The 18,539-nt window shown below is 24.0% G+C and overlaps 1 protein-coding gene across 1 annotated transcript in view; it reads right to left on the reverse strand.

Annotated features, from left to right (window-relative positions):
- LOC122511732 (protein Wnt-1-like) overlaps nt 1–17,404 on the reverse strand; it is a 117,750-nt gene extending 100,346 nt beyond the window's left edge. The window contains exons 1-2 of the mRNA XM_043627171.1: nt 16,818–17,404; nt 10,738–11,056 (exon numbers count right to left, since the gene is read on the reverse strand). Of these exons, the coding sequence (XP_043483106.1) occupies nt 10,738–10,811 (74 nt within the window). The 5' untranslated portion in view covers nt 10,812–11,056; nt 16,818–17,404. The remainder of the gene's footprint in view (nt 1–10,737; nt 11,057–16,817) is intronic.
- Nucleotides 17,405–18,539: the final 1,135 nt, after the last annotated feature.

Genomic DNA, 18,539 nt, shown 5'->3' on the forward strand with positions numbered 1-18,539 from the left:
CTTAATATAAAAAGTAGATCTGTAAACTCAGATTGCCTATCCTTATTTTCACGCATACCGAGCTTAAATTAAATGTTAAAGACTGTCATTACTTACAAGAGTTGTTTAATTTCAGATAGTTCTTAAAATAAGATTTACTTTTTACTTTGAATAGGAGACAACAAACCAACATCAAATTAAGGACAAAAAGAACAACATCTAATTAAAGCCAAAGAAGCAACATCAAATTAAAAACAAAAGTAGCAACAACAAAAAGAAGATAATAACAATAAAAGAAACACAAAGAAGCAACAGGAAAAAGAAGACAACAAAGTAGCATTAAATAAAACACAAAAAAACATCAAAAAGAAGACAACAAAGTAACATTAAATAAAACACAAAAAGAAGGCAAAAAAGCGTAGTAAGCAAATGACTGAATAAATTATAAAACCACACACGCAAGCATTGTACCATATACACAAGAATTAAAATCAAAAAAACCAAGAGAATAAATCTTCCATAAGATATATATTAAAGCAAAAAGCAAAAAAAAAAAAAAAAAAATAGACGAAATGGGAAGAACGTGTTGTTTCTTATGTATCGAGGTAAGGAATAAAACAAAGAGACATTTATCTGGAAATACCTAGAGAGATGTGCGAGAGAGATAAGAGTCAACGCCTTTCTATAAACACACACCGCGTATTTGTATATAAAATGTAGTATTTGCAAAACCCATACCACCTGGGATAAAAATATAATATACACATACAAGAATTGAGAAATATTGCGAGAGCACCCGGTATATCTGTGGCATTCATTTGCAATTAGCTTGCTGCGTGGTTTCAGGGTTGGTGAGGACAAAATAAGACGATACAGAAGGGAAAAGAAGGTATAGTGGTATACCATAGCATAGGTCGGTTAACCGCCTTGAGGATTATACATATATATATATGTATACGCATCCACACATATAGTAGTGGGGGCGATTAATCGCCCAGGGAACCAGTTTGTCAGAAATAAAATCTTCTCAAACGATCGTTTGACTGTTGCTGCTATCAACGGACTCCTATCTTTATCTACAACAAATCTACTTGACTCTGTTTTAAAAGCGTGACCGGGACATGGCCCCTCCCACATCACCATCACTATCATCCCTTATCAGATTGCACACGCAAAAAAAGAAAAGAAAGAAGAGAAAAAGAAACAAAAGGAGAGAAAAGACAAGAAACGTCATTCACATCTCTTCTCCTTTCACTATTTAAACGATTTTGACGTGCACCTTTTCTCCTGCATATATACTACGGGACACACCCCTCTCTCTCTCTCTCTTTCTCTCTCTCATGTGGCTATTTTTGCCATTCTCCGTGCATTGAAAAAAAAATCGACATCAAAGGAAGCTGCCATTAGGCGTGTCTAAAGACAACTTTTTGATTCAGATGTACAATTATCAGAGTGTAACTAATTTCTTTTTTGAGTAAGCGATAATTTCTGGAAACAATGGTTTTTTAGCACACCCACGATGTTCGCTCTCACTCTCTCCCTCTCCTATTCTAAATCTAAATTAATGAACAGAAAACTAATCTAAATTAGCTAAAATTTCTATACTACTCTCCAAATTTAAATTAGTAAACATGCTAATTTGAATTAGTGATTGACTTTAAGCTTTCGAATTAGTAAATTTTACCAATAAATAGTTATTTTTATTTACAGTAAATAAATTCTATTTCAACCTATAATATTAGGAAGCAAATACCATTTAATTGACTTAAATTTAATTTAGACGTCATTTCGTTTGTGAGAGAATTTTCATGCCATCTAGGCGGCAATTTAATGAACTAAACTGGCGCGAGATTCAAAAGAAGAAAAATTTGATTGATAGTATATTCATATTAATTAGTTAAAAATTAACATATAATATTGTCCTTAGTCAGGGTGGTCACAATAAGTTTCAGTTTATCAATTTCCCTGACAATTTACTAACATTAAAATTATTTTCCCTGACAAAATTCTCTAAATAAATTATTTTAAATAATTTTCCTGAAGTTCTTCTAAAATTCAATTATTTAAATACAAAAACTCAATTTTTTATAATGAAAATTGTAACTGTCCATGTTTCCTCAGGGTGGACACTTTTTTCATAAAAAAAAATTCAGCGGTCATAAAGAATAACTCTGAAAATAAATTATTCCATGAAAGATTGAAAGAATTCACTGATTTTTAGACGAAACTTTGAATTTTTCCCAAACCCTAAAAATATTTTAATTTACTCTAAAAATATAATTGGAACTCCAAAATATGTTTATAATACATTTTTATGAATATCTTTAACTTTCAAATCATTTGGAACTTAAACAGATTTTTTGAAATAAATATCTAATTATTATCCATTATTTTTTCAAAGGTATTAAGATTTTTAAAAAAATTCAAATTTCAAATCCTTTTAAATAGAATAATTTTAAAAAATTACTATACTGTAACTTATTAAAAATTATTTTCAACATTTCAATTCAATTATTTTCTAGAAATTTTAACTAAAATATTTCTAAAATTCACTTGTTTACAAGACAATTTCATGAAATTTTGAATAATTTGAAAGTTTTTCAATTATATATTATAGATTTAAAGATATAACTAATTTGAAATAAAATGTGTATAAAAATGTTTCAAAAAACTAATTGAAAAATTGATTTATTTTCCACTATTTTATAGAATATGTGAAAATTTTTCTCTTTCAAATTTTTTTGACGAATTTAATTAAAATTATATTTTGTTTAATTATTGTTAGAAATAGAAAGAATTTAAAATTAAATTTAATATTTTCTTTTTTTTAAGTGTGTTACGTTGAACAACAAAATTCATACTTTTCTTATAAATTCTAAAAATTGAATATTTTTATAGTATCTACTTTTGATAAAATTCCCTGACAAAATAAAACGATTCTATATAAGATCATTCAATCTTCTTTAATGAAATATAATCAATAAGTCTTAAAACAAATATTTCTATTTTTTCTCACAAAATAATCAGTGTTTTTAAAAAAAATTTCCAAAATCCCAGTCAAGATCAAAATTTACTGTCATTTCCCGGTCCAGCGGCCACCCTGTTTATACTTAAGTTATTAAGATAATATAATATTTTCAAAAACTTATAAAAAATTATAAATTATTACAAATAATTTTTTTAAAATATTTTTAAGTAATTTTTGAAAGATAATAGTTTTTTAATTACATACAATTGAAAAATTTCCAAACAATTGAAATTTGGTAAAATTTTTTTAAAATAATTCAATTTTTGAAAAATATAAATAAAAATCAAATATTTGAAGAATTTTAATTCCAAATGAGACTAAAATTTCTCCGAAATTTTAATAAATATAAAACAGTAAATTTTTATAAATTTTCATTTATTTTGTCCGAAAATAATTGAATTTTAAAAAATTATGATAAAACAATTCTAAAAATTAGTTTTTAAAAATATTTTAATGTAATTTTTTGAAAATAATTGAATTTCTTAAATGAATATTTGTATAATTAAAAAAAAGTAATATTTGATTTTTAAAAGATTTGATTTGATTTTTCATTGAAATTTTTGATAATTCAATAATTTTCCATATTCGCAATTACAATTCTTAAAAAGTTGATTTTCAAAAATTGGAACAAAATACTTGAAAAAAATTAATTATTATCAATTAAATTTGACAAAATTTCAATTATTTAAAACAATTTTTATTGTAGATATACACTGAGAAAAGAAATTATTTGATTCAAAGAAATTTTGTTTAAATCAAACTTAAAATATCTTTGCTATACAGTCAAACATATTTAAGTTTAATTCAAACATATTTTCTGGTTCAGTTTAAGAGATTATATATTGAAATCAAACATAAATTGTGATTGATTTTAAATTATCTGTAGTCAACTTTTAAGTTTGATTCAAACATAAAATTTTTAAACATAATTTTTGTTTAAACCGTAACAGAAAATATGTTTGAATTAAATATAATTATTCAAACAAATAATACTTTTGAATCAATACAGTAAATATTTTCTATATATTGAGATTAAACTTACAAACTAATTTCAATTAAACAAAATGGTCTAACATTATTTTTGTGTTTCATTTAAGTATAATGTTTCCTCAGTGTATGTGAAAAATTTAATTATCTTAAAAAAATGATTCAAAAATTATTTTTGACAGATTTGTATATAGTTATTTTTTGCACTATAAAAATCGAAAGAAGTTGCATTTTATACTAAACATGTGGTATTTCATTGCAATATTAGCATAAAAAAAGACGAAAAAGTCGCAATTTTTGAAAATAAATTGAAAAAAGTTTCAGTTTTCTTAATTTTCTTAACAAAAATTTTTTTTTCTTGTCAAAATAAAATTGTATTATCTTGTACTGCTTTCAAAAGAATTTTTTTTTTTTTTAACAAAATATATAAACAAATTTGTATAACAATTGAAAATACATTATTCAGTGAATATCAATTTTGATTTGTTTCCCTAAAAGAGGTAAAATCCCAAGATAAAACACGTGTAATACGTTAAGGAGAAGAAAAGACGAGAGACCCATAAGATAAGAAGTAATATAGATTTGTGAGAAAGGAAAATACTAAACCGGAATGATAGTAAATGCAGACCAACATGTTGAAGGTAAAAAAAACGAATATTTGTGATATTAAAAGCCTCTTTAGAAAAGAAGCACTCATTTCCGTCTGTTTGTAGAGCTTTCCGATGAATTATTTGAAAGTAGATCTTCTACCTGCTCTGTTCAAAAAAGGAAATGCTCATTTCTTATTAACAAAGAAACATAAGTGAACATTGCTTTCTAAAAAAACATCCAAGTGATTTAAAAAACAAAAACATCTCCGAAAAAATAAAAAAATAATATTTAAAAGTAACTAAAAATCTAGCAAGCAAAAAAATTGTTCAATTAAATTCTTCTTTATGAATTTTCATGAAAATATTAAAATTTATTGTCATTAAATAAATTAATCTTTAATAATTTAATAAATTTAATTAATCAAAAAAATAATAATATAGTAAATTCAATTATTTCTTTATTGACAAATCGCTAATTATTATCATTACTATTCACAGCTTTTTCTATGGATATCAAATCATCTATGGATTCGTTTTTTGTCTCAATTTGATATCCTTAGAAAAACAGTGTTATTATTATTTTAATTATTATTATTATCATTATTATTTTTATTTTTATTATTAGAGTAAAGTGAGGTAAAAAGATACTTTTTACACCACAAAAACAGGACTTAAATATAATAAATAATAATAAACAATAACAATAAATAATAATATTAACAGTATTAATAAAAAAAATAAGTCGGAAAGAGTGCAGTCAATTTATGAATTTAAATCCGTAGAAAATTTCTACAAATTTCAAATAAATTTCTGACTGAAATTTAAATAAAAAGAAGAAAATAAAAAATAGTAAAAATTTTATTACAAACTAGTAGAAATTTCTCCACAACATTTTGTATCTATTAGTAACCGAATTCACACATTTCGAGTTTCAAACAGCACATACATATACCTGACACTGAATAAACGAAACAACAATATTCCAAAACTAAAATAAATTGTTTTCTGAACGTGTGAATTTTGCAACATTTAACGGTACACGTTTATTTATTTAACTATCCTATGTATAATAATAAATCCAGCATGAATAGGAAAGAAGAAAGGGAGAAAGAGTGGGGGGAAGAAAGACAAAAATATTCAAAAGCAAAAATACAAGCTTTTTAAAAACTACATAATATAATGCTGAAAAGGAGTGTTGTTTACCGAGCCAACAAGAGTTGAAATCGTGCGTATTATATAGGTATATTAACAAAAGGAAGGCGTCGAAAAGAGATCTGAAGACGATTTAGTACCATAATCCAAAGACCAATTTTATTGCCCAAAAGTCAAAGGGTTTTTCAGTTTCTTGATAAAACAAACACTTCAACATATATATACATACAAAACATATATATAAACGGGGAAATTCAATAATTAAATTCTACTCTTTATTTTCAATCAAAATAAATATTTTACTGAAATAACCCTTGAATTTTGAAAAATAATTCCAATATTAAATTCACATTCGTTCGCTAATTCAAAAATTAGTCAAAAATAAGTCAGAATTTTTACGTATTCAAATTAGTAAACATTTTTAGTGATTCAAATTAGTAAGAATTTTTACTCACTCAAATTAGCATGAATTTCTACTAATTCAAATTAGTAAGAATTTCTATTAATACAAATTAGTAAAAAAAATTTAATAATTCACATTAGTAAGAATTATTACTCATTCAAATTAGTAAAAAATTTTACTGATTAAGGTAGAATATTTTCAAAAGTTTTAATAAAGAAATTTTTAAAATTAATATGCTAAAAATATTTCTAAATAATTTTTGAAAGTCAATATTTTTACAATTACATAGAATTAAAAAATGTCCAAAAAAATTGAAATTTGGTAAAATCTTTTTAAAAATAATTGAAATTTGGTAAAGTCTTTGAAAAATAATTTAAATTTGATAAAACCTTTTCAAAATAATTGAGTTTTTAAAAAATATAAAGAAATAATCAAATTTTTGAAGAATTTTAAATAAAAATGATTTCTCCAAAATTTTAAGAAATCTAAAAAAGTAAATTTAAAAAAATTTTAATTTACTTTGTTAAAAAATTGGAATGAAAAAATTCTGAGAATTTGTTTATTCAAAAATATTTTAATATTATTTTTACAATATAATTTTCATTAATTTTCATTTTTATTAAATTTAAATTTAAAGATTTTTCATTAAAATTTTTGAGAATTCAATTATTTCCAAAATTTTCAATTAAAATTCTTTAAAAGTTAATTTTTGAAAATTGGGATAAAATACTTAAAAAAATGATTTATTTTCAATTAAATTTTGCAAAATTTTAATTATTCAAAATCTTTTTAATTATATATTTCAAAAATTTAATTAGTAAAATGATTCAAAAATAACTTTTCAAAGATTTGTCTATAGTTATACTTTTCACACTATAAAAATCGAAATAAGTTGCATTTTATACTAAAAATGTGGCATTTCGTTGCAAAATTTGAAAGAACAGTCGAAAAAGTCGCATTTTTCAAAAATAGTCGAAAAAAGTCAAAAAAATCATAATATCTGAGGCCTCAAATTAGTAGGAATTTTTACTAATACAAATTAGTAAAAATTTTACTAATTTGTATTAACTTTTTTTAAAATTAAAAAAATTTTACTAAAAATTTTGACTCACTTGCTGATTCAAATAAAGTATAAGAATTTTCACTTTTAACACAAATTAGTAAAATATTTCAATAGTTCACATTAGTCAGAATTTTTACTGATTCAAACTAGTAAGAAGTTTTACTAATCTAAATTAGTAAAAAAATTTTCTAATAAATTAGTAGAAATTTTTACCGATTCAAATAAATAAAAACTTTTTTTAATGACTAAAAGTAAAAATTGTTAGTCTTCTGCTAATTAATTTAATAAACGATTTAGTGCTGCTGCGAATTAGTCAAAAGTGACCAAATACAAATTAGAGAGCAGAGAATAAAATAAATTATACAAAATATTTTACAGTTTATTAACATAAACTCTATAAATAAATCAATTATTTTCTAGTTTATTAATACCAAACGATATAAATAATTAGTACAACTACAAATAACAAATATTATCATCAGCGAAAGAATCCATTACAATTTGTCACTATAAATCGCTTTTCTTTCGAGCGAAATTCATTAGCAATATATGATTTGCTCTAATTAGTAACATGTAACAAGTGACTAGTTACGGGAATGTTACTAGGTAGGCAGGTAACATATTTTCAAGAGAGAGACAGAGAAATGAGTAGATCAGCAGACAGACACCATCGTTTAAACCGGTTTTTCAGTTTCAGAGGGTCTCAAAACGTGAAGATGTGATGAAAACGGGGGCACGGGGGTCGAATTTTATATATATATATATGTATATACAAGAAAATAATTCTCTCGCGTGTAATGAGAATGTAAAATTATAGAACCCCTGTGGCTCGACATGATGATGATAATTTTTCGATATCTACATCACTTTAGAATTCTCGACACAAGAAACTTTTTGTATATATATATATATGAAGGAAAAAAATCTTCTCTCAACGGGATTTCTTCAATTAGTACCTACACGTTTTTCTTCAAATTGAAATCTTTTTACTATTTCCACTAACTATTTTGTTTCCCTTTTTTTATTCTTCTTTTTCTTACATTAGTTACATAAATCGTGTCCGCATTTCGATTATCAAAATGAATAACAAAGAGAAAAAAACGAATAAAAAAGAAAAGCAGGAAAATATATTTTATATATAAGAACATTTTGCGCGTCAAGAACGATATTCGTTTGTATCTTTTCTCTTATCTGCTTTGAGAAAATTACTTTTTGGAGCACAAGACCCTCTTTACTATAACACTGACCCACCCCAATTTACAACCGTCTGGGTTTGCACCGGGGGCGATTTAGATAGAAATCCCATTTGAAAATAAAAAAAAGAAAAAAGAAAAAAAATACAACACATTTCCCACTACAAAAGAGGACAGAGAAAGCTGGGTCAGAATCGGGGATGGTGATCGAAGAAAGCCCAAATCACCGAAAATTTTCAGGAAACCGATCACTAAAAAAAAACAGAAAAGAAAAGAAAAGGAAAAAGAAACTGTATATTGCTGTAAACAGTTATTTAGCAGGTCTTAACATATGTATTCCAATATGACCAAATCTAAAAATATCTAAAAATATAATCTAAAGTAAAATAAAATTCGATTTCAACTAATTTCTCTGGAGAGTAAAAAATTGTAGTTGCCACTACAATTTTTAAGCTGCTACTATTTTTAACCTACTAAAAATTTTAATTTTTATGCAGTACTAATTTTTAAAAAGCAATCTATAAAATTTTCTTATAGAAATACAATAAGTACGGTTGAAAATTGCTAATCCGGAGTTTTTTGGGTCGCTGATTATGAACCTCCAGTCAGATATTCAAAATTCAAAATGGCGGATCCAATATGGAAGTCGATTTTTTAAAAATTAACCCAATTTCCATAGTATTAAATGAATTCGATTGAAAATTGGTATTCGGGGTTTTTTTTTAATCGCTGCCAACAAACCTCCAGTCAGATTTTTAAAAATCAAGATGGCGGATGCAATAAGGAAGTTAAATCTTTTAATTTTAATATTTAGGAAATAAAAAATCAATCTAATTTGCATAATATTAATATAATTTCGCTTGACACATGCTATCCGAGAATTATTGGCATCAAAGTACACGAACCTCCAGTTATAATTTCAAAATTAAAAATGGCAAATCTAATATGGAGGTCGAATTCTTTAATTTTAATTTTTTTTTTAATAAAAAATTAATCTTATTTGCCTAATATTAAACAAATTCAATTGAAAATTGCTAAACCGGAGTTTTTTGGGTCGCTGCATACGAACCTCAACACCGATTTTTTTAAATTCAAGATGGCGGATCCAATATGGAGGTCCAATTTTTTAATTTTAATATTTTTGAAATAAAAATTCAATCTAATTTGCTTAATACTCAAAAATTTTGCTTAAAACAAGCTATCCGAGAATTTTTTATATCAAAGTATACAAACCTCCAGTCAGATTTAACAAAATTCAAAATGGTGGTTCAAATATGGAGGTGGAATTCTTATATTAGAATTTATTTTTAATAAAAAATTAATCTTATTTGCCTTATATTAAACAAATTCGATTCGAAATTGCTAATCCAGAGTTTTTTTGGTCGCTGATTACAAACCTTCAGTCAGATTTTTAAAAATTAAGATGGCGGATCTAATATGGAAAACTAATTTCTAATTTTAAAATTTTTGAAATAAAAATTCAATTTAATTTGCTTAATACTCAAAAATTTCGCTTAAAACAAGCTATCCGAGGGTTTTTGGGATCAATGGAATGATTATAAACCCCTAGTCAGATTTACAAAATTCAAAATGGTGGATCTAATATGGAAGTCGAATTATTTAATTTTTATTTAAAAAAATAAAAAATTAACCTACTCTACGCAATATTAAACAATTTCCATTGAAGATTGTTTTTCGCGGGTTTATTTGATCGCTTATACGAACCTTCAGGCAGATTTTTAAGAATCAAGATGGCGGATCCAATATGGAGGTCGAATTTTTTATTTTTTTTCAATAAAAAATTAATATTATTTGCCTAATATTAAAAAAATTCAATAGAAAATTGACATCCGGGGGTTTTGGGGGGCGCTGATTATTAACCTAATTTATAAAATTAAATTAACCTAATTTCCATAGTATTAAATCAATTCGCTTGAAAATTGCTACTCAAGGGTTTTGGGGGTCGCTGATTACGAACATCCAGTCAGATTTTAAAAATTCAAAATGGCGTATTCAATATGGAGAATAAATTTTTTAAAACCCAACTTTTTTTAATCCAAACAATAAATAATTGCTCCCAAATTAATGAAATATTGAAGTTAACGATCACTCCGAGTCATCTTGACTCGGAGTGATCGTTGACTTCAATATTTAATTAATTTGCCCATCGAATCATAGAAAATGATTTTTTTTTCCTTCCCAAAATTGAGAGAAGAAATAAGGACCGATAAACACAATAAATTGACAACCATCAGTGCGCAATAAAATTAGAAAAAAAGAAAGAAAAATAAATTACAGTAAATGAAATACAAAGAAGATTACAATTAGCATTAAAGACTTACCACCAGTTAGCCGAGACGCCTTTCCGGCCGACAAGAAGCAGGAGGACGAGAGTTGTAATTATCGCCTGACGCATCTTCCGACTTGAAACAATCGGCTTCCTTTTCTCTTCTCTCCTACTCCAACTCCCTCCTCTCTTCTTTCGCTTTTTTCTTCTTAACCCTTTTTCGATTCTCTTTGGAGCGCCGTTAGCAAGGAAATCACTCCGAAAGAGAAAAAGTCACACTCCTAACCTCGCATTATCGAAATTCGGTCTTCTCGAGGCATCATCCTCATTTATTATTATGTGATTGAAGGTCGATCCAATTTCCGTTCTTGAATCTGTAACAGAAAAAAAGGGAGAATTTTTTTTTTTTTCATTATACTTCCATCAGTAGTGTTATACATTAACTCCCCCCACACACACACACACCTTTTTTGTTCTGCGTCGTTCATCATTCTCTTTCAATTTAAGAGATTTTAATCTCGATAATGACACAAATTATTCTCGATTACAATCAAGACTATTAATTTCTTTCAACAATTTTGTTTCTCACCAATGTAAATACACCCTCCAGTCGAAAAAATTCAGTTTATTAATGTTTTGTTACAAAATTCGAGCATATGCGCGGATTATTGAAATTTTAATTCAGTTAATTACTTATAAAATTTCTGTAACTAATTTTCCGAAACTTTGATAATTATTAAAAAGCCAATTTAGATAAAATATCAAATAATTGAAATACATATTTTTAATAATAACTACTAAGGACTAAAAAAATATTCAATTATTAAATAAATATATGTGATTCATAAATCATAATTATCAATCAAATAAATAAATATTAATATAATAAAAAAATATTTAATCATCAATATACAATACAATAAATAAATTATTAAATAAATATTTAACTATTTATTAATAATAAATCAATAATGATAATAATTTATTTTTTATTTATAAGTATTTATTCACTCTCCTTGCTTTAATGATAATAATAATAATTAATAAATTAAACATTTTTTAAAATAGTAAAAATCCAAATTGGATACAATGAAAATAAATAGTATTATTTATTATTATAAACAATAAATTAATTATTTAGTTAATACTGAATGAATAATTATAATAGATAATTTAAATTATAATTATAATACATAATTTATTAATAATATACTAAATTTATTATCATAATTTATAACTTTTTATTATTATAATACATTATTCACCATAATATATAATTGAAAATTATAATTATTAACATTAAGTCTTTTAATCTCAACAATTTTTCGCCAATTAATCGCTACTTTTACTTTTAAAAACTCACGACAAATTTTCCATCAAATCTAATTTAAAATTTACAATAGAATTCATTAAACAATAAAACTGAATAAATTAATAATCCAATAAAATTTTCACGATTTCTCTCAACTTTGCTGATAATAATTCAATAATACATTGAGGCAGAGAGAGAGAGAGAGAGAGTACGCAAAGAGATATTAAAAGATTGAAACCAAATAAAAAAATTGTGAAACAAAAAATGTAGGATGATATGTAGGTTGATTGTATGAATTAATTACAAAAAAGAAAGAAGTTCCAATTTTCTAATTTCAATTCTAAAAACGTCAAACAATTAAAAAACCCATTAAATAATTATTACAGAAAAAAACTTATTATGTGTAAATAAATTTACAAAAAATGGAAAAATAATAATAAAAAATTTTACAATTAATAGAAAAGGTTATTACAGAAAAAAATTATATTTTATGTGTAAATAAATTTACAAAAAAAATAAAAAAATTTACAATGATAATAAAGTTTTTGAAGTATAAAATATAATTAAAAAATACACAACTAACAAAAAAAATTTAGAATAAAATTTTTCAATTAGCGAAAAAAAATAATAATTATAATAATATTAATAAAAATATAATTGCAATTGAATTATATTATAATCATGATATAATTAAGAATAGCTTCAATAATAACAACATTAATATCAATAATAATAATAAAAATGATAATAAATTTGATTTTTTTCCTTTGTTAGACCGTTTATATTGTTAATAAATAATACCAATAATAAATAAAGTATAGAGAGCAATTAATAAATATCGAAATAACGTGAATATTATATACATGTCTATATATTGATTTGTTATTTATTACATTAAACTTTCTTGATATAAAAAAAATATATATACATCTATATATATATTCTTTACATGAAAATATAATAATTTATGTACTCTAATTTAAATAGTCTGTTTCATCAGAAAGAATCAAATCGAATCGCAATTAAAGAGGTAAAAATAGTGACATATTTACGAGCGGCAATAAACTCTTGTTTGGAGCAGAACTCATTAAAAAATTGAAGAATCTCAACACGCTCGTAAATAGTAAATTTTTTTTTAGAATTAAATTATGAATCAAATTCAATATTACACATATGCTTTTCTTTTATTATATATATATATATATATATATATATATATATTATAAGTATAGTAAAATATATTAAACATTATTTTTCTTAAATAATTGATTTCTTTATTTTATTTCTTTTTTTTATAAATCCCGTTTGTTTTGGTTATAATCCAACAAAAAAAAAGAAAGTGTGATTTTTTCCTATGACTTTCAAAATTAAAATATGAATATAGAAAAATTATATTTTCTTATCAATTATTAAAAACTATGAGATTGTATTTATTATTTTTATTTCTATTATTTTCAATTTCATTATTTTTATTATTTATTATTATTATTATTATTTTATTATTATATTTATAATTACGCAATTATTTTTGTCCCTATTTAAATTACTCAATTTCATTAATTTGATTTATTGTATCGAAACTCAAACCTTGTATTGTCAGAAAATAATTAATGGTCCACTTATCCAATTATTATGTTAATTAATTGCTTCTTTTAATTACAGAAAATTGAATTGTGCATATATAATTTGTCCCCTTTAGTAAAAAAATTCTATTCGAAATTTTCATTTATTATTATAAGTAGATAAATAATTTGTTTCTTGAGTTGAAAAAAAAATTCTACTGTAACTCATCTGAACGTAAAAAATTAAATAAATAATTTTGCTTGTCCCGTTTATAAAAGAAATAATTATATTAATTACTATAATATATTTCCCGCTAATCAATTTTTGTGACATCAATAATTTTTATTTAATCAACCCTATCTCGTTAAAAATTTCTAAATTGCAATTTCCATTTGCAAAAAGTAATCGACAAATGTTTTAAAACTAAAATATATATATATATATATAATATATATAATAAAATTCCATCGACAAGGACGAGATCAGTGAGGGAAGGAAATAAAAGCCTAAGGCGAATACATATATATATATGTAAAAGCTGTTATTTGTAATTAGCGAATCACTGAGATAAAAAGTGGTAGTAATTAAAGAAAGAGGTATGATTATTATTCGCGAGATCAATGTGCGGAAAAACAGAGTGTCTAATAACAACGAGAAAGTTCACTCCAATACTATTAGGACACATTAAAGATTAAAAAGCGCACACTACCCGCACATATATAACCATTCAATTATTTAATTATACAATAAATTATTAATAAAGTTGGATATTAAAAAAATCTGAAAAAAATGAAAAAAAAATTTTTCTAACGGTACATTAAATCTATATTATTATCCTATCAAAAATTAACCTATAATTAATGCAAATATAATGCACATTTATTCAGGATATATTGTTCAGAAGCGCATAAATTATTACAGATATCTAAATATAAATTTATTCATTTTGATTATTAAACTTGAAAAAAAAATCATTTTCCGATTAAAATGTGAAAATATTTGTACTCTCTGCATTTTAATTTATATTAAAAATAACTAATTGATGCTACAATTTTTTGTGAATAATTTTTAACTTTAACAATTGGTAATAAAAATAAATATGGGTATAATTATTCGTAAAACTAATTATTAGTTATTTATAACTAATTTTTAATTATTTATAATTAATTATCAGCTAAACATAACTGATTATTAATTAAATATAGCTAATTATTTGTAAAAAATCAAATATTAGTAGAAAAAAAGTACGTAATTTTTGTAAAAAAGATCAACAATTTTTAGGAGAAAAATGAGCAATTCTAAGTAGATGAATAAATAAATAATTCTAGTCCAAAAGTAAACAATTATTAGGAGATACAAATAATTTTTAAGTAGTCAAATAAACTGTTATTAATATGTAGAAAAATAAATAATTTTTAGTAGAAAAAACAAATAATTATCAGTAAAAAAAAATAATTTTTAGTAGAAGAAAAACTATTTCTTAGTAGAAAATAAAATAACCAATTAATAGTAAAAAAATAATTCTTAGTATAATAAAATAACTAATTATCAATAAAAAATAACTCTTAGTAGAAAAATAACTAATTATAAATAAAAAATAATTGTTAGTAGAAAAATAAATCATTTTTAGTAGAAACATAACTAACTATCAATAAAAAATAATTCTTTCTTAGTAGAAAAATAAACAGTTCTTAGTAGAAAATTAAATAACTAAAATTCTTAGCAGGAAAATAAATAATTTTTAGTAGAAAATTCAATAAATAATTAAGATCAGAATTAATTCTTTAGTATAAAAATAACTAATTATCAATAAAAAATAATTCTTAGTAGAAAAATAAATAATGATCAGTAAAATAAATCATTTTTAGTAGAAAATTAAATAACTAATTATAAGTAAAAATAATTCTTAGTAGAAAAATAAATAATTTTTGGTAGAAAAAGCAGTTTTAATTTGTTTAGTAGAAAAAAGACTAATTATCAGTAAAAAAAATTGTACTAGAAAAATAAATATATAGTTTTTAGTAGAAAAATAAGTAATTTTTACAAAAAGAGTAAACAAATTTTTAGTAGGAAATTAAATAATGTTTAAGTAAAAAAATAAATAATTTTTAGTAAAAAAAACAGTCAAATTTGATCAATCAAATTTAGTTATCAAATTTAACTTATTTTAATTAGTTATTTTCAACTAATCGATTATTATGGAATTATTACTATTTGAATCATTAATCAACATTTTGCCGATATAGTACATTTTAATTTACTGTCATTTTTAAATGAATTTAATTATAAATTGAATTTAAATTCATCTAAATATATATTTAAGTCTATTTTAATTTAATTATAAATAAATCGAAACTAAAATTCAATAATAAATAATGTTCTCATAAAAAGAAGAATTAAAAGAAGAAAACAAAAAATGTTCTAAAAATCTAAATAAATATAATATAAATATAATATAAAAATAAAAAAGATAAACAAAAAATCCAAATTAAATTAAAATTTTAAAAAATAACTAGAAAACAGACAATAGTAAATAATAAAAAATATAAAATTTTATATTTGTGAAATTATTCGTGACTGTTATTCAGTAAATTTTTGTTGAAATTATTGTAAATAAATAAATAACAAAAACGTAAAATTTACAGTGATTAATGTAAACATTAAAATTTTGACACGCAAATATTTTACATATAATACCGTCACGCTTTTGAATTGAATGCGATTCCCGAAAAGAAAAAGGAGTAATTTCTTATACGAGTTCCCCTTCTAATTAAATAAAAGGATTTGATGGTGCTAATTTGCCTTTAAGTCCGCAGAAGGCTAATTAATTATGTCTACACACTGAGGCCCACATCAATTTCTCCATAGTATATATTTAAAAAAAAACCTGAATCGACACACGGTAAACACATAAAAAAAAAAATTTCCGAGAATAGAACATCTCGACAAAAGGGTTCCACACACACACATATGGTTTAAACATTTTTTTTTACCTTTACAGAATCAATGATTTGAATTACATTAAAAATTCAACTTTAAGTGAAATTTCTTGTAATGCAAAACAGCAGACATGCCATTTACGAGAAAAAGATCCGCCAATATAAAAACAAGGTTTGGGTAAAAGAAGACTAAGAAAAAGAACAAGATGAAGATGAAGCAGAAGAATAAGAAGAAGAACAAGAAACAAGAACAACAACCAAGGAAGAAAGGCAGTTAATCCTTTTTCTAACAAACATACAAACATATATATGTGTATATACCTTAAAAAAAGTGTGGCTCCGAAGAAAGAGAAGTCCCTTTTTCTCGTCTTTTGTTCCAAAGATCCGCAAGGACGAGGTTTCGATCTCTCCCGACTTCAAAATATAAAAGAGTCAAAGGGAGAGAGAAAGAGCTATTAACAACTTCTCGACTGTCGGAATCCGGACAAGAGAAGTCACCGGTTGTATCACGTCAACTTGAGATGAACGAACCCGCACTTTTTTCAAAAAAAAAAAAAAAACAACAAAAAAAACACAAAAAAAGAAAACTTCTTTTTGCAAACTTTTCCTCCTTTTTTTATTGCAACTATTCAAAACTTTTTCCTTTCGAACAAAATAACAATTTTTTTATCTTCCTTTGCCCGAAAAAACAGAAAAAAAATAAAACGGTAAACACGTTTCTGTTTTTTCAGAGTGATGGCGGGATTATATATGTATATAATAGAGAAGGAGAGTAATAAATAGAGAGAGAGAAATAGAGAGAAAAATAGAGAGAGAGAGTGAGAGAGAGAGATAAAAAAATGAGAGCGTTCAACTTCCGCACAGGAGACGTTCGCCGATCGGCGCTCACGTTGAAACTGTGGTCGGTTGTCACGAGGAAAAGGGCAACGGTGCTTTCTGAGGCGGGGCTTAAATGCAAAACGAGCCTTCTCATTGGTCATCATAAGGGTAGGTCTGGAAGTCTAATTAGACATTTCGGCACCCCCTGCGCGCATCGACGATATATTGTGAGCGAGATTGTATACTATATACAATACACATATTAAGATACTCCCTCGCAAGCCTAATAACACTTTAATATACATGTGAAGAGGACGACCCTTACCCCTCTAATTTGTCTATGGGAAACGAAAAACCTACAACAAAAAAAAAAGAAGAAAAAAAACAAATTCTTTTCATAGTCTTTAGCTCGTAAAAAACAAAAAAAAGACGCAATACAAGTGCGTAAATTAATTAGAATACCGTACCTACTACAAACTGAAGAGTAGATCAAAATCATCTCAAACTCCGTTACAAAGAATAAACAATATTTTTATTATTCACAAGAAGAATAAACTAACCCAGTAAAAATCAAATTAATAGTAATAAGATGTTCTGGCTTTTAAAAATTTAAATAATAAAATAAAATTATGTTTAATTTTACTAGAATGATTCTGGATAAAATTTATTAAAAACTGCATGATTCTAGTAAATATTAGATAAAATTAATTAGTTCAATAACTATTAAACTATTAATTTAATTATTTATTAATTAATATTAACATAAATTTATAATACATAATATTTATATTTACTTTATAATTAATATTAATATCTGTTAGTTAAATTATTGTCCTGTTTTGAATTTCGCGCCAATACAGTTCTTTAAATTACCGTCTAGAGGGCATGAAAATTCTCTCACAAACGAAATGAAGCAAATACAGGCCTCGGATAGACTTTAACGAGTCAAAAAAGTCCCTTTAATCGATTAAAAATAGAAAAAAGTCGTTTATTAAATTCAGTGTTGTTGTGTTGTCGCTAATTTAAATTAAATATGAATTTTTACAAGCAAACATAAGTCAGAATTTTTACTAATTCAAATTAGTAAAAATCTTCAGTGATTTAAATATTACTAAAAATATTTACTCATTCAAATTAACATATAAATTTCTACATATACAAATTAGTAAGAATTTTTGCAAATACAAATAAGTAGGAATTTTTACTTTTGCAAATTAAAAGTTT

Source organism: Leptopilina heterotoma, unplaced genomic scaffold, assembly GCF_015476425.1.
Source record: "Leptopilina heterotoma isolate Lh14 unplaced genomic scaffold, ASM1547642v1 Lhet_9, whole genome shotgun sequence".
Taxonomy (NCBI): domain Eukaryota; kingdom Metazoa; phylum Arthropoda; class Insecta; order Hymenoptera; family Figitidae; genus Leptopilina; species Leptopilina heterotoma.